Source organism: Melospiza melodia, chromosome 15 (genome assembly GCF_035770615.1).
Source record: "Melospiza melodia melodia isolate bMelMel2 chromosome 15, bMelMel2.pri, whole genome shotgun sequence".
NCBI lineage: Eukaryota > Metazoa > Chordata > Aves > Passeriformes > Passerellidae > Melospiza > Melospiza melodia.
Genome location: NC_086208.1, coordinates 7,423,471 through 7,451,366, shown reverse-complemented (window position 1 = coordinate 7,451,366; position 27,896 = coordinate 7,423,471). Strand labels below are relative to the sequence as shown.

Genomic DNA, 27,896 nt, shown 5'->3' with positions numbered 1-27,896 from the left:
ACAATTTCTTGCTTGCTACACAAACCATAATTTAAATCATAATTTTTCTAGCCTCTGTAATTGACTCTTGTACAAATATTTGTTTTAAAGCCTGCCTGGAATACTGCATGCTTCAGTCAAAGTTGTTTATCATGTGATATGAGATTCTCATTTTCCGGAAAGAAAGTGCTGAGTCTGGTTTAAAATGAACAGCATGATTCATCCTACTACTTATAATTTTGCATGCTAGGTATTTTATTTGCTTGGTGCTTGATAGATTGTTAGAAGCAAATTGCTTCAGCAGAAAAATGTTAACTTTTTTTCTCCCTTTGTTACAGCAGAGCTGCCATTTTTCAAGCAAACTATTGTTGACCATACCATTGGTAGCTATCATGATGATAACCTTGCAGAGATGTTGTTCCATGAGATTCAGACTTCCTCTTCCTCCCTGCTTACACAAGATGCACTTTTAAAATGAACAGAAAGCATACTTTAGATTTTCCTCTTATGAAATTGTATTTAGGGACTTCTAGCAGTAAGAGAGAAAAATCAGAAAAAGCAAAGGAAGTCCTATTCTTGAAGTGCAATTGCAGTAACATGGAGCTATTTATCACTGAAATGGGAATGTGAAAGAGGCTACTTTTTCTTCTTATTAGGACAGGATAACACACACATCATTTGCAAAGGGAGTGCCTAGTTGGGTGAGATAGCATTCATTTTCAAATGGGTAGATCTGCTTAATTAATGCTTGCCTTTGGATAAGGCTCTGAGTGGTGGTACAGGGTTTTTCTGAGCCCTAACTGTGCTGTAATTAGGGCAGGCACATGCACTTGGTGCTTTTTGTTACACACAAACTTGATGAGTGTCTGATGCTTGGCATTGTTCCGTGGGCTTCTGTTAAAGATTTTTTTCAAAGTGTAGCTTGATAAACTTCTGAGCTCTACTGGAGAAGCTGCACACTGAGTTTTCATATACAAACATGCCATTTTGGTGGCATACCTAACAAATACAGCACTAAGTAGATTTTCTGGAGCTGCCAAACCCATTGCTAATGTCTTGTGACCTGAGGCAGCAACATCAGAAGGCAGCCTCTGCACCGTGTTCTCTATGTGCTGCTTACCCACAAAAATTGCATTTGCTGTCTTGCCCAGTTGTATTGCTTGAGTTTTGTGCCTCCTGATCTGTACATGAAACAAAAAGAGATTTAGGGGTGAGTGCCAAGAGCTGAATAAATCAGCTGTGGTTTAAGGGTGAGTTTTAGTGTTTTAAATGAGATTTTTGTTTGATTTTCATGTGGTTTGATTTTGTTGCTCAGTATATTAATTGTCTAAGATGGATGCCAGCTAAGTGTTACTTTCATGTAGGAAGGAGAAATGTCTAAAAGTATCTCTACCTTTGCTTGTTAATAATGGAAATAAAATGGAATTTTGCCTTTTGTATTTAAACATACTGAATAGGAATATTTTATAGTATCTGACTGGTTACAAAAGGAATTTAATTAGGTAAATATGTCATCTATCATTGTAGTGTTGTTTGAACATGTTAAACACAGATATAAAAACCTGATTTTATTCATGCAACTTAATGTTTGTAAATTTATTACGATGCTAATAGATTTTCTGAATTGCATAAAAGGACAACTGATGTGGATGTCTAGGGGATTTTAAAAATAACCAAATTTTAAATTTCTTTCTCTTTTAGGAAAGACCTCTGACAGAGGTCCATTTCCACTGTATGGTAGGGATACAGGCTTGCCTGGCTGTCAAGTAAGTACAGTGTTTCTTCATTTCAGAGTGATGATATTCTTCATGCTATTTTAATGAGCCAGACTAAGAATACTTTGATCATTGTTTAAAAGTTTGTTTTGAATGCACAGGAAGTTTGACTGCTTAAAAAGTATAATTAGCATGTGATTACATTCAGTGTCTGTTGATAACGATTTAAATAACTAATATGTTTATAATTCTAAGAAATTAATTTATGTTTATTTTCTCAAAGAGGAATAATTTTTTAATTTTACTGTAGGTTGACTATTTCCTTTGAGCTGATATTTTCAGAAGTATCTTTCTAACATCTAGCATATGAGTTTGACATCTTGGTTTTCAGTCTTTAACTAGTAGCTTGGGGAGTGTGAATGGGCAGCACCATGTGGCAGTGCTTCCCCTATTAAGAAAGGATCATTCTCACAGCCTTTACTGCTTCTCTGCAACGCAGATGTGGCAAACAAAGACCCATTTGTAGCTGTATGGGTGAGCTTTCAGCAACATTCTCCCTAAAAGCAGTATAGCTCTTTACCTGAGAGTTATGGGCTTCACATTACTGCCAGTCCAAACAGTAAAACATTGTATTAGTGTAGTTACTATTGTTGAAATAACTCTGTATGTACTCTATTTAAATATAATAACTTAAATTTGGCATTAGTTTGGAATCAAATTAATTTCCACATTACTCTTTCATTAAATAAATGCTTTGTATTGGGAAATGGTTTTATGTGAACTTTGCAAAAAATTCCACTCTGCTTTGCACTAATGAGTATAATTTCTGTTGTTCAGTTTCTCAGTGAGAAAAATCCTTTTATATCTCTGTATATTTAGGATTGTTTCTATCTAGTACTGTTTAATAATAATTTTTTACATAGTGCTTTTTAACCCTACAATCTTATACATGTTTGTTTCTATTAACACAGAACAAAAAGTGATGTATCCCTTTGATAAGCTTCTGACTGTTTAATCTCCCTTAAAATTTTTAGTACGAGGGGAAAATGTTACTGTAGGTAAATCTGTATTAGTTCTATATTCAGGAAAATAAAAAATGAACATAGAGTTAACTTTCAATTAAAGTTTAATTCCAAGTAAATTCATGTGATAAGTTACAGTTTGGACTTTGGTTTTGTCAGGTAAATCTGACAGCATTCGAATTCATTTAGCTTGGACTGTGCTGGGATTTCTGAATCTTTTTGATTTGTTTGCTTGTTTGTTTGAATGCATAGTAGTGCTTAAAATACGGCTCTCATCGCAGCCACAGTGTTTGAAATCTGTCATAGAGAATGTCCAAAGTGACCATGAGAGGTGATTACAATCTAAATGAAGAATCAGCTGCCATGTCCCTGACAGAGGCTTCATGGGGTCAGTTCTCAAAAAAGTCCAGAGATGGAAGAGGCTGCATGACCACCCTGGGTTTTGTTTTCAACTACTGAAGTGCAATTACTTTAAGAACGTTTCCCTGGTCCCTTATCTAAACATCACTGTAATTGAAGTAGCTAACTCTTGTCTTACAGCCAGTGGACATGGATCTACTCTCTTTTAAGCCTGTAGGGGCTGGAAAAACCATTAGATGATGAAGATGATAAGGAGTCCTTAGAAAAGATAAGATATAGCTGGAGTTAATTTTGACCTGGGTGTGTACAGTGCAGGTATATTTTAACAGTGGCTGTGTAACAGGATCTATCTCAGACTGAAATGTTGGTAGAAAAGCTTATTATGCTCTGCTCTGAATGTGCTCCAGTAGGTTCACAACTCTAGGGAATTCCCGTGCTTTAAATGAGGTCAGTTTTTCACATAGGGCCTTACCACCATGGCAAAAAGACATTTCCTGGATCTTTCAGACAGTACTGTGAATGTTATGTTGGGTAGTACTTGCCTGTTTTCCTAACAAATATCCAGTTTCTTATACATATTTGAATTATGGTGATCAAAAATTTCCCAATACCTTTTTATGGTAATGGGATATTAGCTTGCTATTCCTCACCCTGTGTTTTTCAGTTTACAGGTTCCATGTACAAAAATGTATTTACTTTTGAACACATTGCTTCTACCATCTCTAAATTTGTCAGTGCAATTTTGTATTCCAGGCTTGCACGGCATTTGTAGATCCTTATGGGTTATTTGCTTTGTGAGTTCAGTAAATGTAGTCTTCATTTTTCATCCAAGTCACTAATTAAGAGGTGGAATGATGCCCAAAACAGAGGCCTGCAAAGTCTCAGCTAATACATTCACCCACTGTTGATCATAAACTCTTAGCTGTTTTTAATCAGCTTCTCTCTGTATTCAGCACTTCTTTTAGTTGTTCTTGGTTCCTTAGTTCACCTGTAAATGTGGAAGTGGTAAAAGCCTTATTTAAACATGTATTATGCCATCTGAGAAAGAAATTTATTTTATATAGGGTATTCCAGCTGAATTGGTATCACTTCTTCATTATCTTCTGACATTTGCAGTCTATTTCTGACAGTATTATTAAAAAAAAAAAAAAAAAAAAAGGAAATTTAGTTTTTTGAGGAATTACAAGCCACTACTTTTCTTCCTCTCTGAAACCAACTAACCCCACTCTTTTCTGATCTCTGCTCTGAACCATAAGTTCTTCAAAAGCAGTGGCTAAGGTTTCTGAAATGGTAAAATGGCAAGAGCTAGTCAGTCTCCTGAGTTTGTTATTGGGTATAGATAAATTGAAAATATCAAACTTCTCCAAATTCACTTGAAGCCATCCTTCTCCTACCTCCTTTCCTTATGTTGCTGTTGTATAAGGTATTAATAACCTAGTATGGAAGTGTGAGGAGTTTTAATTTTTACTTTGAGTTTACAGAAGGCTGCAATGAAAATTTTCAAGACTACTGTAAGCTGCAATATTTCAGAGTCTTAGTATCATTCTCACCTTTTACTGAAAATAATCTAAGCAGTGATTTGTAGGGCCTGTTTGCTACCTACAGGCTTTATATTTAGGCTGTAGGAGTGAAGTGTGATTGATTTTCAATGTAGCTTAGGAACCTGAGTGACTTAGGTAATAGAATCTGATTCACTGTAACATTTAGTCACAAGAATATAAATATGGCTAATTTACAAATATTTTATTAGCAAGAAGTGCAGGTTTTCAGGTTTTCTCTCCATCAGGTGTTTTAAACAAGCCAAAAAGGAACATCCAAAAGTATATAGACTCTAAGTGGATGGTTAAGATGACAAATTAAGGCTTATGCAGAGCTGATTTAGATGAATGTAAAAAATTTTTACCTGGAGGAAGAATTGACAGCTTTTAGAAGAAATACTAAAAACTCTGTTTATCTGTCAGAATGAAATGCAATGCTATGTGACTTGACAAAAAGTCTCCTTTTGTGTCTTTGAGTTGAAGGGAGGGTGGTGGCTTGTGATTTTTGTGGGGAACTCCACCATTCCTGTTGGCCATGTAATTGCAGTTTTGGGAATGGCAACTTTTCACAAATTATAAATCAGATAAAGGTTAAATTTTCAGAAAGCTTCTTGTTATAAAAAGGGTTTTCTTCACATTTGTGTGGTTTTGTACTGCAAACAGTAGCTTATGTGAAAGAAACAAGATTAGACTTCAGATATTGAATTCACTACTCCCATTTCCAATATCATCAAAAAGGTCCCAAACTGTCACTGCACATTGGTTTGACAGCTCTGAGCTCAAAGAAAGCCAGGGGTCTGCGCTATTTTTAAAGTGAAATTGAGATAAATGTGCAGTACATGTGTAGCTGTTAGACTAATTCTTCTAATTGTTGGTGTGGGTCTTCCCAGAAGGTAACTTTATCCCCAGGAGCCCTGAGAGTGCCCTGGGGAATTGGGGGGGATGTTTCTTTGGCCTCACATTGCCTGTTCTCATTGCCTGGCACAGTCTCTCCCCCTTTGCATCACCAGGCTCAGCATAGGAAATTGCTGGTGACCATCCCCTTTAATGTTCTATTTTCATTCTAAACAATCATGCATGAAAAATAGACATGATGGATTTTTTGACATGTGGAGATAACATTTTTCCTCCCTTCATAATCATTTGAAGTCTGCACTGTATCCTCTGTGTTGGAAAGGAGGAGAATCCAGTGCTGAATGTAATGGCTGCTGGGCAGGAACTAAAGAGCTATTCAGCACTTGTGGTTTAAAGTGTAGCTTTTTATAAAGAGTCCTCTCTTAATTTACTCCATTTTTGTTACTCATTAATCTCTGTGGTCTACATGATGATGGGACACTTCAGAACTTATAAAACCCATTTAGAAAAAGCTGCTGCTGGTAAAACTGTAGAATATATGAGTGCTGGAAGGAGCTATGGATTGAATTTAGTAAATACATTTCACTTAGACTATGTACAATCATATATATATGTAAAATAATTTATAAAATATACACTATAGTACATGATGTATATACATATTGCATGAATAGTATAGCATTACACAGAAGGCATATGGATGATCTATATGATGCTGTGTACTCTACATAGATTTTATTTAGTGGCAGATGGATTTCTAAGTCATCTTTGCTGCTACTATTATATAGGTTTTGTGGATGTTGGTAATACACAATAAATAAGGCTGCTTTTTCTTGGATGAGAAAAATCCAATAGAAAGCTGCTCCATCAATATTTGCAGTAATATTTCTACCCCATTTTCCCTTCAATAGCCATCAACTCTACTGTTGCCATGAAGCTAATGTGGGGTGACTCATTTAGCAGCATATTATTGCATCATTGCAGCATGATTTAAGGCACATCAGGCTTTATTAAATTAGCCTGAGTTTTGCAGTATCTCAGTAACATTTTATGCACATTAGCACCACACTTAGTGCTCCTTATGGGGATACACTCCAAGTAAACAGATTAAGACATGATTTCAGAGAACTTTTCAGAATTTACCAGTTTCTCTTTTCTTGACAATTTAACATGGAACTTTAAAGGTTTGCATCTTGTTGCTTGCAAATTTAGCTATTTGTTAAAGAATAAAATGGCAGCATGTTAGACTGTATTTGTTAGCTGTTACATCCTTAACAGACTAAAAAGTTTGTTTTATTTTTGTGTAAAAAATTTGTTTCTGAACAAACACTCTAAGAACTTCTGAAATAAACCCAAAAAATGCCTTTAGCATCAATTTCTTGGGCAATTTAACAGATGATCACTTCAGCAAAAGAAATGACTGCAAGTGTATGTTACTTTGTCTTTGCATAGTCAGTAATTTGCCTCTTTAAAATTTAAAGAGACTTTAAAGCAGCTTGAACAGAATTCAAACCTAAAGAGCAATCCTGCATTGTTGGGGCAAGTAGTTATCTCAGAGCTCACTCTCTAATAGCTGAGGAAGTGTAATAAGGTTATAACTCCAGAAATTTGAGCTGTCTAGGGAGAACATAAAAGCTCATTTGTATTGTGCATAAGCAAAAATGGCAACTTTTTTGTATGACTGGCTGGTATTACAAGCAAAAGTTAAAACAAGAGTATAGATACCAGAAAATAGCACCAACCTAAATGTATTTTTAATATGTTCCGAAACATATTAAATAATATTAATAAATTATATTTAAAAATAAATCAATACATAATAATTAATTTTTGCTAAAATAAATATTCATTTATATATTAACAATTATGTAAATTATTATTTATATCATACTTTTAATTTATACAGTTATATAAATTCTATAACTAAGATAGGTATTTGGTGTAATGGAGAAGATTGATTTTAGTGTTTTTAATAAAGCATCAAGTAACATTAAGCAGCACTAAGATTAAGCGCACAGACAAAAATGTGAGTGTTAGGTTATAAGGATGTGCAAAATGTGTGTGGGAAGCAGAAACTGGATTTCCTGACAAAAATGGAAAAGTGGAGAAGAATATGAAAAATGTAATTGGAAATACAAGTTTTGTGAGGACAAAAACCTCAGAAGTGACAACAGTGAAAGAGATGAGTGATTGTGAATAGTGGGGTAGAGCAAGATTTTAGTGGCATTTGACAGCTGGGATCTTGCTTAAAATGTAAGAGTTAGACTAGAAAAAGGGCTTTGTGGCACAGGGTGTTGTCCCAGGTGCTTGTTGTTCAGATGGGTGCAAAGGCACACAGATAAATCCTCCTCAGGCTGCAGGAGCAGTGTGGCAGCCTGGCACTGCAGTTGTTCCTGGGATGCTTTGCCAGGATTTCTGCCAGCCAGTGTCCATGAACAGCCAGAAAGCTTTTCCTCCTCACTGCTGGTGTGTGTCTAAAGATGCTTTAGATGGATCTTTCCAATGAGGCAGAAAATTACATCATTTTCTGCACCTTTCTGATGAGTGGGGCTTTACAAAGGCTACAAGCAGTGGCACCAGTTGCTTTTCTTCCTTCCTCACATAGTTTTAGAAGCAGAACAGAGAACATGATGCCTCCTTAAATCCAAGTAATACTGAATTATGGAAGTATAAAAAAAATTTAAGGCTTGTACATGTGTGGGGATTCCAATACCAATATAACTTTAAAGCTGAAAAACTGGTTTTATTTTGTAAATTCTCTCTTTTTAATCTCCCCTTCTCTGACACTTTTGATATCAGGTGTCTCCCTGAAGCAGATTTTTACAGCTGAGCTATCAATCTCTAAGAAATGCAGCTGCTGAAGGAAAGGCTGACACAATGTTAACTGAAGCAGTGACTCTGGATTCTGCCAGCTGATACCATCCTGAAAGATTGGGATGGGGAGAGGAATATATAGGTTAAGGGCAGATGGAATGTCTGAACTTTAGTTTATTTTGCTTTATTTTACTTCTCAAGTAGAATCAAGCAATATTAACTTTCTTTTCATCATGATTTATTAGAAGTGAGTTACTTATCGTGTTATTGGGAAAATATCTCCTGTCACTCAGCAGATAAGGAGTCTGCAAAACCTTTTTAGAAAGTAAAAATGTATGGGGCACAGGCTAGATTTCTTTTTCCAGCGCTGGAGGTGACCACCTGAAGTTAATCAGGGAAGACATTCCCCCTGGAATGAAGCGGGTAGCAGGTGTTAGGAATTTGTTATAGTTGGAGGAGGGATGCTATTTATAAAGGGAGAGCAGCTCTGTAAGGAATAAATTTCAATGCCTTTACCAAGCAAACGGTTTCTTGTCTTTGCCCTTCTCTTTCTCACACTATACAGGCTTGGCAAATTTCCTTGCCACCTTTATTTTTTTGTTTATTTTTGATTGTATTTAAGGTTATGGGTATTCTGTAAACTAATATGCATATTGCTACATAAGGAAGGAAAAATATGCTACAGCACAGAGTGCAGGTAAAACTTCTTTGGTGAATTACTATTTGTGTCCAGCTGTTCTGACTGCCTCAGAGTTTGGTGCTTCTCAATTACAAATTTATGGTATTAGTGGAGGATGGGGAAAATATTAGCTCAGCTCTGTACTCCCAGCCATGTCTGCTTATCTGAATGAGCTAGATTGTCCTTTGGATTTTCTTGAAGTGTGCATTCCTTTTGTCTGTAATTACTCTAGTATGTTAAGCCCCCATTTACCTTCCTTTAGGAATTAATAGGTAGAGAAAGTCCTTTCTCAGACTTCACAAAAGCACAAATAGCTGGTGTCAAGAAGAACAGAGGCCCTGAGCAGGACTGGGGAGGGGAGTGAGTGCTGTGGGCAGCCTGTTCTGGGCAGGGGGAGCCTGTGAGTGCTGTGGGCAGCCTGTTCTGGGCAGGGGGAGCCTGTGAGTGCTGTGGGCAGCCTGTTCTGGGCAGGGGGAGCCTGTGAGTGCTGTGGGCAGCCTGTTCTGGGCAGGGGGAGTTGGTGCTGTGGGCAGCCTGTTCTGGGCAGGGGGAGTTGGTGCTGTGGGCAGCCTGTTCTGGGCAGGGGGAGCCTGTCAGTGCTGTGGGCAGCCTGTTCTGGGCAGGGGGAGCCTGTCAGTGCTGTGGGCAGCCTGTTCTGGGCAGCACTGGCCGGGGGAATTGGTGCTGTGGGCAGCCTGTTCTGGGCAGCACTGGCCGGGGGAATTGGTGCTGTGGGCAGCCTGTTCTGGGCAGCACTGGCCGGGGGAATTGGTGCTGTGGGCAGCCTGTTCTGGGCTCTGCTTCCTGGGCCGGCTGGGACAGCACAGCCCGGCCACTGAGGCAGGGCTGGGAGGAAGCACAAGATTTGGCATTTACATTCCTCCTCCATGGAACTAAACCATGCAGCTTGTTTTGGTTTCAGTTGTGTTCTGGAGTGCTTTTCCAGACACCGGTGCTCCTGCTGGCACAGGTTTCTGAAGAGCAGGGAGAGAAGGATAACATTTATTCAGGAGAGGGGATTGTAGCCTAGGATATCTCCTGGCCATTTCCTAGCACCCTAGTACTGAACTGAGCTCTCCCTTGATCATATGTGAAAACATGTGGGTTCTCCATGTTAAGTCCTAACAATTAACTGGTTGCTAATTAACATACCCTCATCATGTTAATAATTTTCTGACTTGGTTCTTAGAGCAAGATTTTTCTCTTGGTTGTGTGCAAGAGGAGATGTACAGCTTCCATACTATATACATGAAATGATCTACTAATGGTCTGAAATATTTTAAAATAATTTTGCTGAAAATGCAGAGAATACTTTGAGAACTAAGGAACAGATGCAAATATAGTTTGTTTTATAATATCCTTTATAGTCTAACTTCTGTAAATAAGGGTCAGCATAAAATCCTTTAATATTGACTCCTCATGCTAGTATCATGTAATCATAAAGGAAAGCAAGGAGGGTGGTACCATAAAAATTAAAAACTAGATGAATAACCACTCAGCAACTTCTCTTGTAAAATTTTAGAATTTTCCAGAAAGAGGCTTTTGTATAATCACAGAAAGGAAGCTGTTCAAATTACTGTTTTCATAATGTAGCAAAAAGATTCAAAGGCAAAGGGAGGGGTGCCTGACCTGGAATCACAATGCTTAGTAATGCCTTCCTAGAATTCAGTCAGCAAGGCAAAAATCCCTTGCCCGGGGGGATGAAGGAAGACAAGCTGAGGCAGCATAACCCTGGGGATTGGACACAACATCAGCAGGGTGCTGCTTTAGAGGCGTAAAACTGAATTTGTAGTCTTGCCAATATGCAGCATCAGTGCAGGGGAGACAATATTGCAGAAGAGAAGGAAGGGACTCTTCACAATATTTGTGTTAATCAGGGCCTTTAAAGACATTTAGATGCAAAAAGAATACAAAATGATTTCTTCCCTTTGCATTTAATCTTTGCTCTCCTCATGGCTAAAAAACCCCCATATATGTAATTCTGAATCAACTCCTTTCTTCTCTCTCCTCTGTCCCTGTGCTCAGTCCCAGTATATTTACACATGAACAGAATTTGCCACAGTAGCAGCCTCTGCTTAGGTGCACACATGAATAAGCAGCTCTTGGTGATCTGGAAAAGCTTTGGCATAAAAAGAGAATATATATTGATAATCTGATCTTCACTGGAGTTACCATTAATTGGAAAGACAGTAAAGCTAAATGTAATTTTGTTTATGATGTTGCATCACTTCAGTATTTAGTACCCTAGGTAGCTGGTTTTAAATCCAGTGAGCAAGATTAGCCTGATTACACTGGCAGGATGCAGTTGATGGATGACTGTCATTATCTTCTCAAACCTGCATGATACTTTAGGTATAGGAGATGATAATTAAATTTTCAAGAGACTACACTGAGATTATAAGACCTAAGTATTTTTTTTTAAATGAGGAATATGTTTGCAATTATCAACATGTTGTTAGAGGATCCTCTCCTGAGATGTTTTATTGGCAACCCCTGATTTCCTTTAAATTGATCAAGGAAAAAAAGCTCAAGTTATCATATAACACTTTAGATGTTGTTTTGGTTTTCTAATTCTGGTATTTTCCTCCTCCTGAAACAGACCAAAAATGTATCTGATCAAATCTATTGGTAATGGCTTGAAGATGTACAGGTTAGCACAATATATTTAATGAAATGTTGTTTGAGACAAAACACTAGAGAGGATCATAATTAATGCCTCATTTTCTGCCAGTTGCTATTGATTACTCATTCAGAGTCCCTTTGTTCTCAAAATGGTAACACTGTATTTCACATTACTATTTGATGATATTCTCAGGATGAGATTCTTTAACAACATGCTGATAATTGCAAACATATCTCTAAAATTTAAATTTAAAATGAATTTACATCATATGTCAGTGTTTTTTTCCGAATTCAGCTCCTATTTTGGAGTGCATATTCATTACAGTTTCCAAAGACTGGAGACTTGAGTAAAGTGAAATTCAACCCTTTATATCTTAGTTATATTTTTGGCTTGAACTGCATGACGTGGAACTCAAGTGAATGGTCTTTTTGCAGCCCTAACCTCTCCACTGGACTAGGATTTCAGAGCAATTATTCATGTTTTAGTGTTGTGCTGGGTTTTCCCTTGGAAACACCATAACAAAATATACAACTTTGCTGGGGGATTTTGCAAGTTTACCAGACTTTGACTTTTCTGTTTTGTTATGTTCTTTTAAGCCAGCTTATGCAGATTGTCAGGTTTATCTATAAGGCAAGACATGCAATCCTGAGACACGTTCTATCCATGCTGTAAGTCATCCAAACAGCTCACTGAGTAAAAAGGACATGCACATGAAACTTGTGCTCTACCCAGGGCAACATTTCAAGTTTACAGTAAGGCAAGGAATGCACTTGCCATCTGCTCTGTGTAATTCTGAGGAATAGAGAGATGCCAAGTGAGTTTGTCAGCGACTGTGGCGGGATAATGGAGGGATTTGATTGAGATGAATGGTGTTGCATTACATTATTTTGTAAAAGTAAAGTACTCAAGCTCAATTTTTAACTGAAAACTCAAGTACTTTTTATTTGTTTTTTACTTCTAGACAGTTTTCCTGCTTTAAATAGGTACAGCCTGACTGCTAGGATTGAAAGCAAACATTTTATGAAATGGAAGCTACTGCAGAAAAAATAGGAAAATAAAATCTAGTCAAATCTAGATGACTGTTGGGGAGGTTTTCAAGATCTAAGTTTGCAGTTGGTGAGTTGCAGCTCTCATTTCACTGCCAAAGCAGACTGCCTTATTATGCCAGCATAATAGGCCTGTCATAATCAGTTGCATATAATGGGCTAATGCTTTTATTCTCAACCATATTATTCTTTTGATAGAAAATAATGAATAATGTAAAGGCACACAGTTGTATTTGGATGAAACTATCACATAGTTTGGCTATGGCTATGCTGGGAAAATTTGAATTCTTAAAAGTGTTTGCCAATGTTTGCATTTAAGAAAAGAACATGGACAAGATTTAGACCAGGAAGCACAAGGCTACCTGCCTATGGCAAATACATTTTTGAATAGGTAAAAAAAACCTGTATATAGGCAGTGTATGGAGTGTGTTTGTTCAAACTGTTTGTGTGCTTTCCAGGACAGCTTGGCTTTCCTGTTTGCATAGAGCCTAAACATTTGAGAGCTGCAAGGAATATTATGTAAGGACATCTGTGGCCTTTACTTGTCCACTTTTTTTTTTTTTTTAAATATCAAAGTAAAATCAAAGAAATGTTTACCAATGTATTAAAATTCTGCTGGCTGGTGTCCTAGAAGTTCATTGAAGGCAGAGCAGTGTTTTGGCATCAAATTGTATCTGCAGAGTCAAAGGGCTGGGCTGGAGAGAAGAAAACGTAGGAATTAGTCAAACTATTTTTTACTTTTATGCTTAAATTATTTGAAAGAATCAATTAAAAAACCATTTTAAAATAAGTTGACTGAGGACCTTCTTTTTATCTCAGGCATATAATTTTGATATAAGCATATGGCTGATTGGCTTGTTAGTTTGAATGGAAGCAAACTTTGCCTGCACGAAAATGCAGCTGCAGTGCAAAGTTACTTGTTTCCTGTGACAAAGGTGCATAAATCCACCCCAATATATAGATATGATTCTTTTCCCCCACCTCATCCATACAGTGATTGAATAGACACCTCCTGCATTTCATTTTATGAGAATACTCTTTAGGAAAGTGACCCTTTAAAGCATTTGTTGAGATAGTGGCCCTTGTGAAAGCCTTTCCTATTTGGGTCAGGCCATGCTATTTCCCCTGAGGCTGTCAAAACTGTTCTTGGCTTCTCTGAAAGGGATAAATCTCAAAAGTAAAGCAGTCATGTTCACATCTTTTTCTCTTTTCACTTCGGAATCAGGCTTGCTGTGTTCTTAGTTGATTGTAATAAAAGCCATTTTTTTTCCCTTTTTATTTTTTAAAGTTATTGAACACTTATTGCTTAGGGAAAACATTGCTTTAAATAACTTTTTGTGTATCTTAAAACTGGATATATGCATTATAAAATCCAAAGAGGCAAGTTTTTAGGAGTGATGCCTGTTTATTTACAATGGTAATACAGACAAGGACTTGGCCAAGCATTGAGAGAATAACCAGTCATTGATTATTCTTTGGTAATTGGATGCATGCTTGGCAGATGAGGTTCAGAGTGAGGGTGCAGGTTCTCTGTGGAGAATGCCCCTAGCCACGTGTGTAAGTGATCTGCCTCTGCACAGGGACCTCGGGCACTTGGGCAGGAGGAGCTTGATGCTGATAATACAAAGCTGTTCTGCTATCCTCAGTGGTATTTTTGTATTCCTTTCTTTATCAGATGCCCTTAGGAAAGGATCAGTCCTAATCAATATTTTTTCTCAATTGGTTCAAACAGGCAGAAAAATCAATGAGCTGAACTAATGACATCTATTTTTATTTTCTTTTGGAAGACTGAGGAACAATTATAAAATTCTAAACAGATGTTTCATTTGATTGGGCCAATGGTTAAAGAGGGTTATGGTTTTGTATTGCTTTGGTTTTTAATCATTATTTTACAAATAAAAAAATGCTTACCCAAACACAGTATAGATCGGAAAACTTCTTCAGACTGTGTTGCACAGCTTGAGATTTACTATAGCTTGAGTATCTACTATAGTGCTTACACACTAACTTTATATTATTGTAGAAGTCAGGCTGCTTTGAAATTCAGGGTCTGGTGAAAATGTCAAACATTGGAATACTTAGGGCAAGAGTGGCAAATGTCATGAAGTAAAGGTTGGAGGTTAAGGCTGGAAAAGACACAGACTCATGCCTTTTGGAATGACTTTGCAAAAATGGATTTCAGAGTTTTTACTGGTTGGTTCTTTTTATTTATTTTTAAAAAAAAATCTTTCACCATCTCCTAATGAGTAGAGGAACAGAGGAACTAGGAACATTGCCTTTTTTTTTTTTTTTTTAAGCATCAGTATGGATCCCATTGCATTTCCAATCTCCCTGCAGTGGTCAGGGGAGGTGCTGGGGTGGCAGGGAGGGCTGTCTCTGATGTGATCGGGCCGTGGCTCCTGATTGTGTTTGACAGCTGCTCTGAGCGAGCAGGGCTGTGCTCCTGACCCCCAGAGCTCCTGCCAGCCTCAGCACTTGTGCTGCTCTGGGAGGGGGACCTTGCCTCAGCTCCTTGAAATGACAACTACCACAGTACTTCCTCCCTTCCCCACAGGCTATGCTAAGCAATTTTCCTTCAGTCCTGAGTATTCTTGGTCAAGAAGGTCAAGTGTTGGCCTAAGTGAGAACTGGTTTCATTTCTTCTTTTGGCTTGTGTTGGTTTGGAGGAGCTGCTTATCACAAAACATTGCCCAGGTTTCCTGCATAGTGTTCACCTCTAAAACTGTAGGAAATGTTTAAAATGGATCTTTGTTAAATTCAGATTTATACTGAGTAAGCCAGATAGTCTGATGTTCATGTTTTCTGCAAAACAATAAAATCTTAACAATTTGACCAAAGCAAAAATTAGAAGACCTCAGAGCAGCCCACCAGAAGATTTCCCCCTGCATGTATTTGCTATATACTTTGGTCACCCTATCAGAATATCTCATTTAAATATGAGTTTCAGATTGAGAATTCTGTTTCAAAGACTGTTGTAAGAATAACTCTGAAGAAGTTAAGCTGAGAGGAAGCTATTTCTATGCAGTAATATTTTTAATAAATTTTGATCTTCACACTTTTGTATAAAATACTTAACACTTTTGGGCCTTCCTTAAGTTTGTGATGTGGCAATTCTTTCACATCCCACTCTATTCAATTAAAATATAAGATTTTCATGCTCAAATTAGTCATCAAACAAGAAAAGAGAGACATTTCAATGGTGATACAATGCAAAAAAAGGCTTATTTTATATATATATTCTGTAACTCTGTCTGAAATCTTCATGTTCTGCTAATCCCAGTGCACTGCAAGGTTGGAAGGCATTTAGTACCTTACTGTGAGCTCTATGAGTGAACCTCACCTTTCACATCTCCTCACACCAGACAGATCTGTTTTGATGATCTAGTATAATGCAAAAATACATTTATTTATGAATGAGGTATTTGGGCCTCAGAAGGAATGTGAGGAGAGGCAGGAGCAGTGAGTACCTGCTGTACCCCAGGCAGGCAGCAGCACTGGAGCAGTTCCTGCCATAATCCAGCCCGTGAGCGGGTTTGGTGATACCTCTGGAACCGCGTGGGCATGAGGGCTCCTCCTGGAGAGCAGCTGATGGCACGAGGAATGTTGGCTTGGGAGCAGCCAGGCTGAAGGAGGAATTAGGTGGGGTTTTGGTACAAAACTTACTCCAGTTAGTAGTCCCTGTCTTAGCATCAACTGGCAATGAAATGTCAGTGCAGGTGAGTGTAAGGAAAAATGCCCATTGTCCTGCCAGCTGTGCTTTACCCCCTTGTCTGGGAAGGCTGCACCATGTACTGACCATGGCTGAAGAAATCCAGTTGCTCATGAGGCTGCTGCTTCCACATGACCTTAAAATACTGGCAGACATGAACAGCAGTGTGTCTTTAGCTGTGTGCAATGTGGAGTGGATGCTGCTCCATGAGGAAAGCTGTGTGCACCAGCCAGGAGTGAAACACAGTGAATTTTTACCACCTGCTACAAGAACATTTTCTGTACAGACAGTTCTGTGGGTTCCCTCTATGTCAGGACTTTCAGACTAAAATAAAGCTAAGCATGACATCACCCAGGGAAAAAAAATGTTGTTCTAAATCACCAACATTCATTTCAGTTTTACAGAGGAAACCCAAATAATGTGAGGTCAAACAATATACAATGCAATTGTTAAGTGTTTAGAATGTTTTTGTTTTTACTGCATGGGAAGGGAACAAAAAGGGTAGGGTTCAGCCACCTTGTTAGTTTGAAGGGTTTAAAATGTCAATTTGTCATGTTCTGTTCATTAATCTACTCTGTTGTCTCTTGTCTGCATTTGATTTTTTTTGGACAATTTTATTCCATGTTTTTATGAATGTAATCTAAGTCTTGATTTCTAAGTATGTGCTAAAACTTAATGTCATGCTATAAACTCTTAGCAGTTTTTATCAATTATGTTTATATTGTGTAATAGAAGAAGTGTTATATTGCAAACTAAACAAAGGATTATGATTTTTGTTTAAAATTTAAATATGAATTAATTCTTTCAGATGTTTTCAGCTGAAATGGTTATGGCTTTCTGGAGGCTCACAGCTAAGCTTGCTCTGCCTTTTTGAGTTATGCAGTAGTGCATACTCTGAACATTGATTTTAAAAAATCTACATTTTTTTGAGCTCTAGAACCTTCAGTAAATCCCAGTACATTCCTCTAAATGCCAAGAGCAGTAAGTGTGGTTATAGTTTGTCAGCCTGGCATATTAACAGCTGCATTGTAGAGTTTAATTTGACTTTTCTCTGTGTACTTTGCAGTCCAGTCTGCTTCGTTCTGACATGGGGCTTGGCAGTGCAGCTCAGCTGGCATCCTCTGGGAAGCCTGGCACCCCCTACTACCCCTTCTCTGCCGCCAACCAGCGCCGCCGGCCGCTGCACGACTCTGCCGCTCTTGGTAAGTCATCCCCACACTTCAACTCTGCTTCCCAGGGCTTCTCTGCAGACTTCATTTTGGATTTTGACGGTTCTTTTAATGTACAGGAGATTGTGCTGAGCAAGTGAAATTGCATCAAACTGCTATATAAGAGAAAAACTGGAATTATCAATGTTTTCTTTGGGACGCTAGCTTCCATTCAACACTGGTCAGTCTGCCTTACAAAACAAACAAGAAACTCTAATAAAACCCTTAATTGCAAAAGCAATAATGACAGATGGATAGGAGCTGATGACCAGCTGAGTGCCCTTAACCCGTGCCATCATTAACTCCTGGAAATGCCTGACCTTGAGGTCATTACCATTATTTAGTAGGGGAAGGATACAAAGGGGAAACAATTATCCTTTTATATGCTAAAAGTAACTTTATTCAGGGAAATATATAGTTCATTGTAATTGGTTCAACATGCCTTTAAAGATCTTAGCAATTGGAAGCTAGTAGTTTATCCTAAAATCAAACTATCTTGCAAAATATGCAGGAGGAACGTGCCTTAAAATTGTTATAATCCTGTTGACAGTATTAGTATTTTAATCTGGGGATAGCTGGAGGTGAATGGAATTTTCATGCTTGGTCACAGACAGTGGTAATATTTTATAGCTTTCTAATTCTGTTGAATCAGAGAATCAAGAAAGAGTCAGCTGTTCTGTAGTATCTGCTATAAGACTGTTGTGAATAACTGGGTGTGCAAATAAAAAAAAAATCTTTTTGATATAAAGAGAGAGACTGTAACCTTATATTCTAGTTTACCATTATATTCCAGTTATATAACTTGGTTACCATATATTTAGGTATTAGTGTGATAGGTCGTTAGAATTTCTCTAATTATATAGTTGAGTCTTTAATGCCCCTCATTTGTATAGCACTTCTGTTCTATAGTAAAAATCTTGTTTGTTGGAACCATGTAACTCCAACCATATTTTACCCAAAATAAAATTTTCAAATGCAAATTGCTTTGTGAAGTAACTTGAATATTAACTATAACTGCAAACTTCTGTGGCACTAAAATAGTCCTGAACATGTTTGAAATTGTTTTTTAAATATTTTTTAATAAAAAAATATTACTGTGGAACATAATCTTATGTATTATGGGATCATTTAATCTGAAAAAGTCTTCTAAACCATAGAGTCCAACTTTTAACTCAGCACTGCCCAGTCCACCACTAACCCATGTCCCAGGTGCCACATGTAGACATTTTTAAATCCCTTCAGGGATGGTGCCCACCACTTCCTGGGCAGTCTGTTCCAGTGCCCAACACTCCTTTCAGTGAAAAAAATTTTCCGGACATCAAACCTAAATCTCCCTTTGTGCAACTTAAGGCCATTTCCTCTTCTCCTAATATATGTGTGTATATATGTATTTTAAATATATATTTGGATTATCTTTTTACTTGTTGTCAAACCAACTGCCATTTATCTTGGGGTTGGCTGCCTTTATGAAGATTGTTGTAAGTATTCCTGTTGCTCAGAATACCAGAACAAACACAGCAGTTCCTCACACCTGTTTCAGAAAAAGAACACTTAAATTGTTTACAGCTTGAGAGGGTGGTTGAACTTCAAGAGAAAAGAACTGTGCTTTAAGCTGCTGCTGCTGCTGGTTTAGCCCACACTGAATTGGTTTTAGTGGGGAACTACTTGCAGTGTAACCTGCTCTGGGTTGGAGTGGCAGGGGGTGTGAGCTGGGCACAGGGTGCTCCAGAGGTGCGGGGAGGTCACTGTGTGCAGCAGGCACTGAGATGGTCCTGAACGAGATTCTTGTTTCCTGTGCAAACTCTACAGAGTTTGGGAAGTTTCTGATATTATTAAATTAAATAAATGGAAGTGAAGTGTGGAGTTTTCAGAGTATATTTAGCTTTTTCTTTGAAAGAGAAGCTCAAGGGGTATACATGTGTTTAAACTGGTGATATTCCTCTTTTTGTCATGGTTGAATCCGAGGCTTGTAGCCTGGGATATGGCAGGTGGTGGTTACAAATCCATGGAAATGTTTTTCCAGGAATGTCAGGAAGAGGAAGTAATCTTTTATCCCAAGTCTTTTCCAATAGCTTGAGAAAGTATGTCTGAGTTTTAATTTTTTTTTTAATGGACTTGTTAAGTGCTACAAATCTGCTGCCTGAGAATTTCTAACAAAGTCAAATTATGCCATTTTATCCCTGAGAAGGAGTTGTCTGACCAGGATTATAACAAGCTCTTGTTAAATTTCATATTAAATTGCATTGATACCAACCAGTGTTCTCTTCCAGGTGACATTTTGAATCCAATATAAATATGTTTTCCAAAAGTCCTTTTCTTTTCTTTCTGAGCATGCCCTATGGGAAACAATGAGAGTAAAGATATCCAGCAGATATTTCACCTTATCTCACCTTTATGTTGTCATATCATCATAAATGTTCTGAATGAAAACAGAAAAATAAGAATTTTGTGTTTTAATTAAAGACTTTATTGGTTAACTGTTGAACTGGTAATCTCACCAGATACTCATCTTCAAAAATCAGTTGTTTTGTGATTTGCATGCAGAGTTTTCAGATTAATTGTATTAGCATCTGAATAAACTGGTTCAGGTTCTTGGTTTAGGTAGTGGAATTGCTGGGTACTTCTGTTATAATACAGCACCTACTGGAAGAAAGAAGCAGTATAATACCTCCAACTTTATTGTTACATGCAAATTTGAGATATATTGATTTTATTACTCAAGGAAAGTAATTAGGCCATTAAATTTGCTGTTTATTTACCACCTTGGAAGACTAAAAACTATAAAATGTACATCATGTTAGTATTCTTAGAGTATAAATCATGTCAAATTCCTTTTGACATGTCTTTAGTCTGATGCACAGAAAATAAAGCATTTCTCTTGCTAATAAGTCCCATTCTCCTCCTTGTATATATCAAAACCATACTTTGTTTTTTAGCAAGTGTACAAGGTCATAGGTATACCCTTCAGAGTAACTGTTCTTAGGAATAACTGTCTTCCCTAGGAAAAGAATCAAAAGTAACTATTTAGCAAAGCTGTATTTTAGAGGAGAACATGGTTATGTTACATTTCTATATTGATGTGACAGACAAATCTCTTTGCCAGGGAATAAAAAAAAACGCATGAAATTGGAAAATAAGACATTCATCATGGAAGAAAAAACTGAGCAGTGTAGCTATTTATTCTTTCTCACCTATAATGTAGATATTTGATGAAATGCTATTTTTCTTGTACAGATCCTCTACAGACAAAGAAAGTAAGAAAGGTGCCCCCTGGTTTGCCTTCTTCTGTAAGTATGACATTTTTTACTTGTAGTGATAAAAATTGGGCTCAAATTGCATTCTCCTTACCTGCCATACATACCAATTACGTACCTTTAGCACTAGGAGGGCTGTCTGCTGGACATGACCAGCTAGGCTAGGTAATTGGGAGTGGTTCTGCAGGACTAAATGCACATTTGATGTGGAATTTTTAGATTTCATAGCAGTGATTTGTAGCTCGCTCATATGCTCCTACCCACTTGTCCCTGTCATTTGAATTCCTCTCTTGGGAAGAGAGCTGGGCCAGGAGCTGTCAAAGAAGATCTCCTGTACAGGTCTTTTGATGTTTAATTAGTCATTATGTTGCTGAACAGGAGGACAGACAGAGATTAATAGCTGAGAATCTTAGAAATTTACATTTGTAATAATCCCAGTGGAGCTGAAGACATTAAGATTCGGAGGACATGTACAGCTCAGCTTGCCTCAGTAGGACTGAGGTTATTAATATGCATAAATCACCGAGTCAGATGTTCATTGTGAAGTCCTGGTGGATTTTAAAGCCTTCATTAAGCCTTTCCTAACTTCAGCCTAGCATCAGGAAAGCTTTCAAGCAACTAGTTTGTTGATCCCTCTTTGCTTGAAAATTTATCCTTCGAGAATAAAGGGCTTTGATAAAAAAGGTTGGAAGGGTTTTGGTGGAAAAATCATTAATGGCTGTGATAATCTAATGCTATAGGGGTGTTTTGTGGTATTAAATATGCTTTATTCTTAAAAGGAAGAAAATTGTTTATAAATGAATCTGCATTTAAAAATCCACGTGAAGTGAAAAATCCCCAGTGAAGTGAAGGACAGAATTATTTTTTCCCTTGCTCAGAACAAACAGGAGGGGAGGGGGAAGCTCCGCTGCCTTGCGGGATACATCTCTTTGTTGTGTAAATGGATGTTGGGCTTTTATTTGGCAGTACTTAACACATGGACGCAGGTGCACTTGGATGAGTCATAACTCAAAGCCGGATAGGCTGAATAGAACACAGTGCACAGGAACAGCAATATAGCGGCAGCAAAATGGGGCTGAGCTTTTCATTTCCTATTGAGCCTGAACTACGGATGGTGTCTTCTAGTCCTCGCAGCTCCCCTGCTCTCTCCTCCCTCTCTTTCCCTTCTTCCTCCCCCTGCTCACGATGATACAGACAGAACCCGGCATCTGAAATCCTATTTTAACAGTACTTCCAGATGGACCTGAGATAGTGAGGATAGCCTGGGGCAGCTGTGCTCTGAACCTGCAGCCTACCTGGAAGCCAGGATTGCAGCTGCAGGCACTCTTAAAAGCTTTTGCTTGCATAAGCACTTGGGCCCCACTAGAGGCTGAATAGCTGCTTGATAAACAAAATGAACACAATGCCTCAAATCATTATTCCCGAGGCCAGGAATATTCTTCTTTCCCCCCCTCCCTTTTTTTTTTTTTTTTTTTTTTTTCCCTTCAGCAGCAGCTAAAAATAGTTTGGCAATTTACATTTTAACAGTTGCGTGTTATGTAGGGTGGCTTTACAGTCTAGCAGATGATTTCTGCTAGATTAACAAAAATATATTTAAAATGTCAGAGAAGCTGAAACACATAGCAGTGCAATTTTCGTGAAATTTATTACAGTAATTCTAGGCAGTAATAAAGCTTATGCTACACGTTTAATATTTAGTAGCATCAGCCAGGTAAAGAGATCGTTTTGGAGAACGAAAGATTTCTCTCATTTGTCTTACCAGGGTTTAATTTTAACAAGCAGTATTTTTCAAACGGTTTTCATTTAATTCCTCTTCTGAAAGATTGGAGACAATGACATGCTGATAGATTTTATTTGTATTAACATTGTACCAATCTGTGCAATTAAGTGCAGTTACTGTGAATAATCAATGATTGTGATGCTGCAGGTTTTAAGCACTGTTTCTCTGTATTTCAATGCTTTCACTGCTGAATAGAGCTTTGAAGTAAAATGACACGTTACAAAAAAAATTGAGATATTGCATATGTGGAAGATGATACAAAACTAAATTTCACTGAGCATCATGAGAAATTTAAATTGACTAGATCATTATGTAAGTGTAGTATTTATTTTAAATATACTTTCCTAAGAAGTCAGAATGTATTGTGGGAAAAAGTTGCTTTAGTGCAGAGAAATTTAATTATAATATGAAAAGTCAGAGGAAAGATGATACTTAATTTTGTTATACAAATCTGTGTTTTTTAATTTTTCAGTTTCTAAAATATTGCTTTCTGCAATGTTTTTGTTAGTATAAGGCTGCCATGTCAACGGATACTCAGCAGTAATTTAATTTCCTAGATAACTGTAATTTAATAAGTCTTTTAAGTAATAATGATTCAAAAAACCCCAACCAACCCTTCCTCTAGTTTATTTCTTTTGCCCTTGGTTTTATATGGTATTTTCTGAAATTATTAGTTTTGAGGTTTATCTTTTTTAATGTTTTCTTATCAGGGCCTAAAGTAAAAACAGTTACAGAGAAAAGTGATGGTGAATTGCTTGGCTTCTTTCTGGAATGCAACTCAATCTGAATTTGTCCTCTTACTGCAAAAATTAAATGTTCCAGGCAAATGCATTTTCAAGTTTTTCTGTTGTAACTTGTTAAGTGGTGACTCACTGCCCAAAACATTTGAATGTTGACATGCAAGCATTTATGTTAAACTACAACTACTAAATTTAAAGCACTCTGAGGAGGATAGAAATTAAAAAACATATTTTTTTAAAAGCCAGATTTGAGTGAACAGCAAGATTGCTATGCTGTTTATGTTATAGGGGGGGGAATACTGTTCAGTGAGTTATATTGTCTTCATAGATTGAAAGCTGTTATATTTCTGAGAATTCTTGTGATTGTAGGAGTGAAGGAAGCCAGACACTAATAACATCATGTGACCTAAAAGCAGCGTAGCTCCTCGGCCAGGCTCAGCAGTGTCAGGGCTTCCAGAGAGCTGCTCAGGCTGCACAGGGAGAGCACAAGCAAGGGAGGCTCTCAGAAATGCTCAGGGACATCATCATCCAAAAATGGATGGGCTGGGAGCAGGAACCTCCTATTTACATGTGGAGTCAGGAAATATTTCAAACTAACATTTGTTACTACCACCATAATCAGTGGCTATCATGGGGTTGTAATTCTAAGTAAAATAGTGTGAATATCTATCATCATTCTTTTGCTATTTAATTAGTGTCATATCAGAGAAATAGCTGGAATACATTGTTATCTGTTGATTTTTGTTACAGAAAATGAGCTGTGACATACAGACATAAATGTCTGCTTGTTTTCTGTGTATTTTCTAATAAATATTTTGAGTATATTAGGCTTTCCATAGTACCTGAGATGTTCAGTTAATATTAAACTTTGAATTGCACTTATTAAATAAGAGATTGTCAAATTGGTATTTTCTGATACCAGGGATTCCTTTCTAAATTCAAACTTTTATTTTTCAATACATGTAAGTCAACTTGTAGTTTCATTATAGGAGTTTCTCATATATCACCGTCTATGGTGTGTGTATAGTCCACAAGTCCTAATTCTTGCAAGAACTATTTATGGTGCAAAGATACAGCAGATTGTGTTTGCATGCATAGAGCTACCTCCCATTTAACACACTTTTCTTTCTGTTTTCCTGCCAGTCTTTTAAGACTGAGCTTGTAGAGATGTTTCAAATCACGTCACATAAAGATACTGATGGTAAAGAAGAAAGATAATAGATGTTACTCCCTTCTATGTTCTCTCCTTCCTCTACTCTTCACAAAAGGCTAAAAGGAGATTATTTGAAATGGTAGAATGGGAAGTATCTTTTGAATGATTATGTGAAACCAAGTTTTTGAGAGTTTAAAGTTTAAACTATTAGAAATAATATCATGTTCACCACACTGAGTGGACTCTGTCAGTATTACCAATTTCCATGTGTATTGAAGTAGCCTGGTGTAAAGCAACACCACTGGAATACTTTATGAACTGTGTGGCTCTGAATCAAAGCTTCAGAGCATCCTGAGGAGATACTTTGTGTAATGTTGAACTGACTGTGATGTGTTTAACTGACTTTCTAGGGAGACATTTTTTGGTAAGATTTTTTTTCCCACTGCCCACAAACAGTGCCCAAATGTGAAAAGCAGGATTTAGTTTGTTCCGTTCTGTTCTGAACTGCCTTGCACAGTCAAGTGATGCATTCAGCTGTCACTTGTCTTTAACAGTGAGAGCTCTCAAAGCCAGCAGGAACTCTCCTGACCCTCTCCTCTGCTGTACTGCTGTGTTTTAGAAAGCAAGTTTAAATAATGAAACTGAGTAAATAAATCTTTATGGATAATGCCACACAGAACTTAGGATTTCTTCCTCAGTACACAGTCTTCCATCTTCTGCTTTCTGCTTGTTCTTTGGTTGCTTGATTTATGGAATAAAGTCTTTCGGGACTTGCTCAGTACTGCTTTTTAAACACTGTGTTCATCTATGTACCTGAACAAAATGCAAATGTATAAAACATCCAACCTCTAAATTATGTTACAAACCAAGTAAAAATATTTGAGATGTTATGTTTAATAAGAAAAAGGTCTGTTTTTCTGGTTAGATTATTGTAGGGTTTTTTTTCAACATGGCCTTTATTTGAAATCTATCTGAAAACCGCGGTATCCTCAGATTATAGCATCCCACCTGCTCTTTGCTGCATGAGAACATTTAGCTGTCATTAAACAAGCAGGCAACCCATTGCAAATTCCTGCTGTGAGAGTTCAGCTTGACTTCTCACTGAATTAGGGTGAAGGTACTTGAGCAACCCTCTCTTAAAAGCTTTTACTAAAAATTGCAATCAGATTATTTTTCCAAACTGTCCTGTCATCTGACTCCGGTGAACTAATGTAAGGTTGCTGAATTGAGAGATCTCTGAAAATCCTGCATATACATACGTCCATGATGGATACATAATGATGTCAAATAATTTCTCTGTGTTTGGATTTACTGGAAGTACTTTAATTTTGAAGTTTTTGTAACATATCACAATGAGTGTATTGGATGTTCTTAAATTAGAGTGTAGATTTGCATAAAAGAACCTTAAATTTTGTACACAGTTAGAAAAAATGTTATTAAAAAAATACTGAATTGCAGCTCATGTTATTTAGGGAGAAGTTACATGGAATTTCTGCAACTCTGCTTTTCCTCAAAGATGAATGCGTCCATTACCACAAATTGGTGTGGTGTTTTGTAACAATAGATAAGGATAGAAGCTTTTCTGAAGACTTATTTCTTACTATCTTTTGCTTGATAATACTTGTGGCTTTGGTGGGAAGATGTTTATAATGGTTGAAGTGAGCTGGGAAAGTCGTGAGGAATGTTGTGTTGCTGGACTTCCATGGGCTGTTTAAGTGAGAGGTTTCCTTTTGCTTGCTTGCTCAGCCCCAGAGTGGGGCCGGGGCCAATACAAAACCAAAACAACTGCAAAACCAAAACAAATGCTTTTCCAAAGAATGGTACTGAAAGTAAAGCACTGCATCATTTTAAAGTAAAATTTCAGATGTAGATGTGCCTTTACACAATGAAGCAAAGAAATTGAATTTAATTACCTCCTTTTTTAGTGCCACAGTTGCTTGTGACATCAGGTTTTATAAAGCAAGCAAGTTGTTCAGCCTTGGAGATGCAGTTAAGGGCTTTCATTCCACTTGCGCTGATAGCTGGGATTAGTTGTTAGTTGTTCCTTTCTGTAAGGCACGGGCGGGTTCCTGATCCTGGATGTCAGAAGGATTGTTTGGCTTGTGATAGCTCTCGGCTTCATTCGCAGAGCAGTTTTGCCGAGCAGCGACCTAGAGCACAGGAGAAGGGGAGGGACGCAGGGCGCTCCATGCCGAGGCACAGCGAGCGCTCAGCGTTCCGCCTCGCCATGTTCAGAGCTCCCTGACAGCCAATTTCTGCCTCAGCCTCGGCGGCGGCTGCGGACCGGCCCGGCCGGGCGCAGGTCGTGCCTCTGGAGCCCCCTGCAGGCCGAGGCCGCCGGCGCAGGGCCGGGCCGGGCACGGCCGGGCCTGGCGGGAGCCCCGGCCGGGCCGGGCACAGCCGGGCCTGGAGGGAGCCCCGGGCGGGCCGGGCACAGCCGGGCCTGGAGGGAGCCCCGGGCGGACCGGGCACAGCCGGGCCTGGAGGGAGCCCCGGGCGGGCACAGCCGGGCCTGGAGGGAGCCCCGGGCGGACCGGGCCGGGCCTGGCGGGAGCCCCGGGCGGGCACAGCCGGGCCTGGAGGGAGCCCCGGGCGGCCGGGCCGGCAGAGGGACCCGCAGGGACCCCGCAGCTGCTCACGGCAATGGGCCCGGCCCGCTGCACTTGGTGCGCAGGGATCTGTGCTGCAGGTAGTCCTGTGCGAGTTTCAGTGACGGCCGTGCTGGTTTATCTCAGGGTTTAAAACTCTTTTAAGGTCTGCCTAGGTTTCTAGGTTGGATACGTTTTTAGCACGTTTTGTGGTGATTATCTGGCTTCTGATAGGAGAGTTTATTGCCTCAGGATAATAAACATGTTTGTTTACTTTTTAACGCAGATATGGGTGGTTAAGGCCTTCGTATAGGGACTTTCAAACTGTAAGTGCTTTATATTTCCAGAAAAATAATAAAACTTTCTGAACTTGACCAATATCCTATCAAAGTTAAATTTGAATGGTTTTGAAACAAATTTCAAACTTCCTCTAAGAAATTAGTTTGGGATTCATTGTGAAAAATGGGATATGCAACACTTTTTCCCTCATTCTTCCCATTCAAAGAAAATACTTGTTTAATAACTTAAATATCTCATAAAATTCAATAATTTCAACTTCAACATTGAATAAATTCATTATTATTTGGAGAACTACTGAAACAGAAAAGTCCTGGCTGCAGTTTTCTATTAAAAAATTGTTATTTTTACTCATATTTTCTACGGCTAACTGGAGTTTTTGCAGAAAAAAAAAAAGAGCCCAACTCAATGACAAAATCCCCAACAACTATCCCTCAACCTTGTAATAATGCAAGGTAAAAGCAGTGGATAGCAATTAATATCCATTTAATTAGTATTTACTGTCTATTCACTATCCCTTCAAACTCTTACCTTGG

At 38.1% G+C, this 27,896-nt stretch overlaps 1 protein-coding gene and 1 long non-coding RNA gene across 10 annotated transcripts in view; one reads left to right on the top strand and one right to left on the bottom strand.

The window, feature by feature from the left end:
• The window catches only part of TCF12 (transcription factor 12), a 162,505-nt gene that overhangs the window by 90,541 nt on the left and 44,068 nt on the right, over window positions 1-27,896 (top strand). For all 9 annotated transcript variants that reach the window (XM_063169608.1, XM_063169613.1, XM_063169610.1 and 6 more), the window contains exons 7-9: window positions 1,681-1,745; window positions 17,407-17,542; window positions 20,783-20,835. In XM_063169608.1, coding sequence (XP_063025678.1) covers window positions 1,681-1,745; window positions 17,407-17,542; window positions 20,783-20,835 — 254 coding nt within the window. The remainder of the gene's footprint in view (window positions 1-1,680; window positions 1,746-17,406; window positions 17,543-20,782; window positions 20,836-27,896) is intronic.
• On the bottom strand, window positions 19,993-26,740 carry LOC134425211 (uncharacterized). Its single transcript, XR_010029615.1, has 2 exons — window positions 26,389-26,740; window positions 19,993-20,191 (listed from the first exon to the last, which is right to left on the bottom strand). It is a non-coding gene; the product is annotated as an uncharacterized LOC134425211 (long non-coding RNA).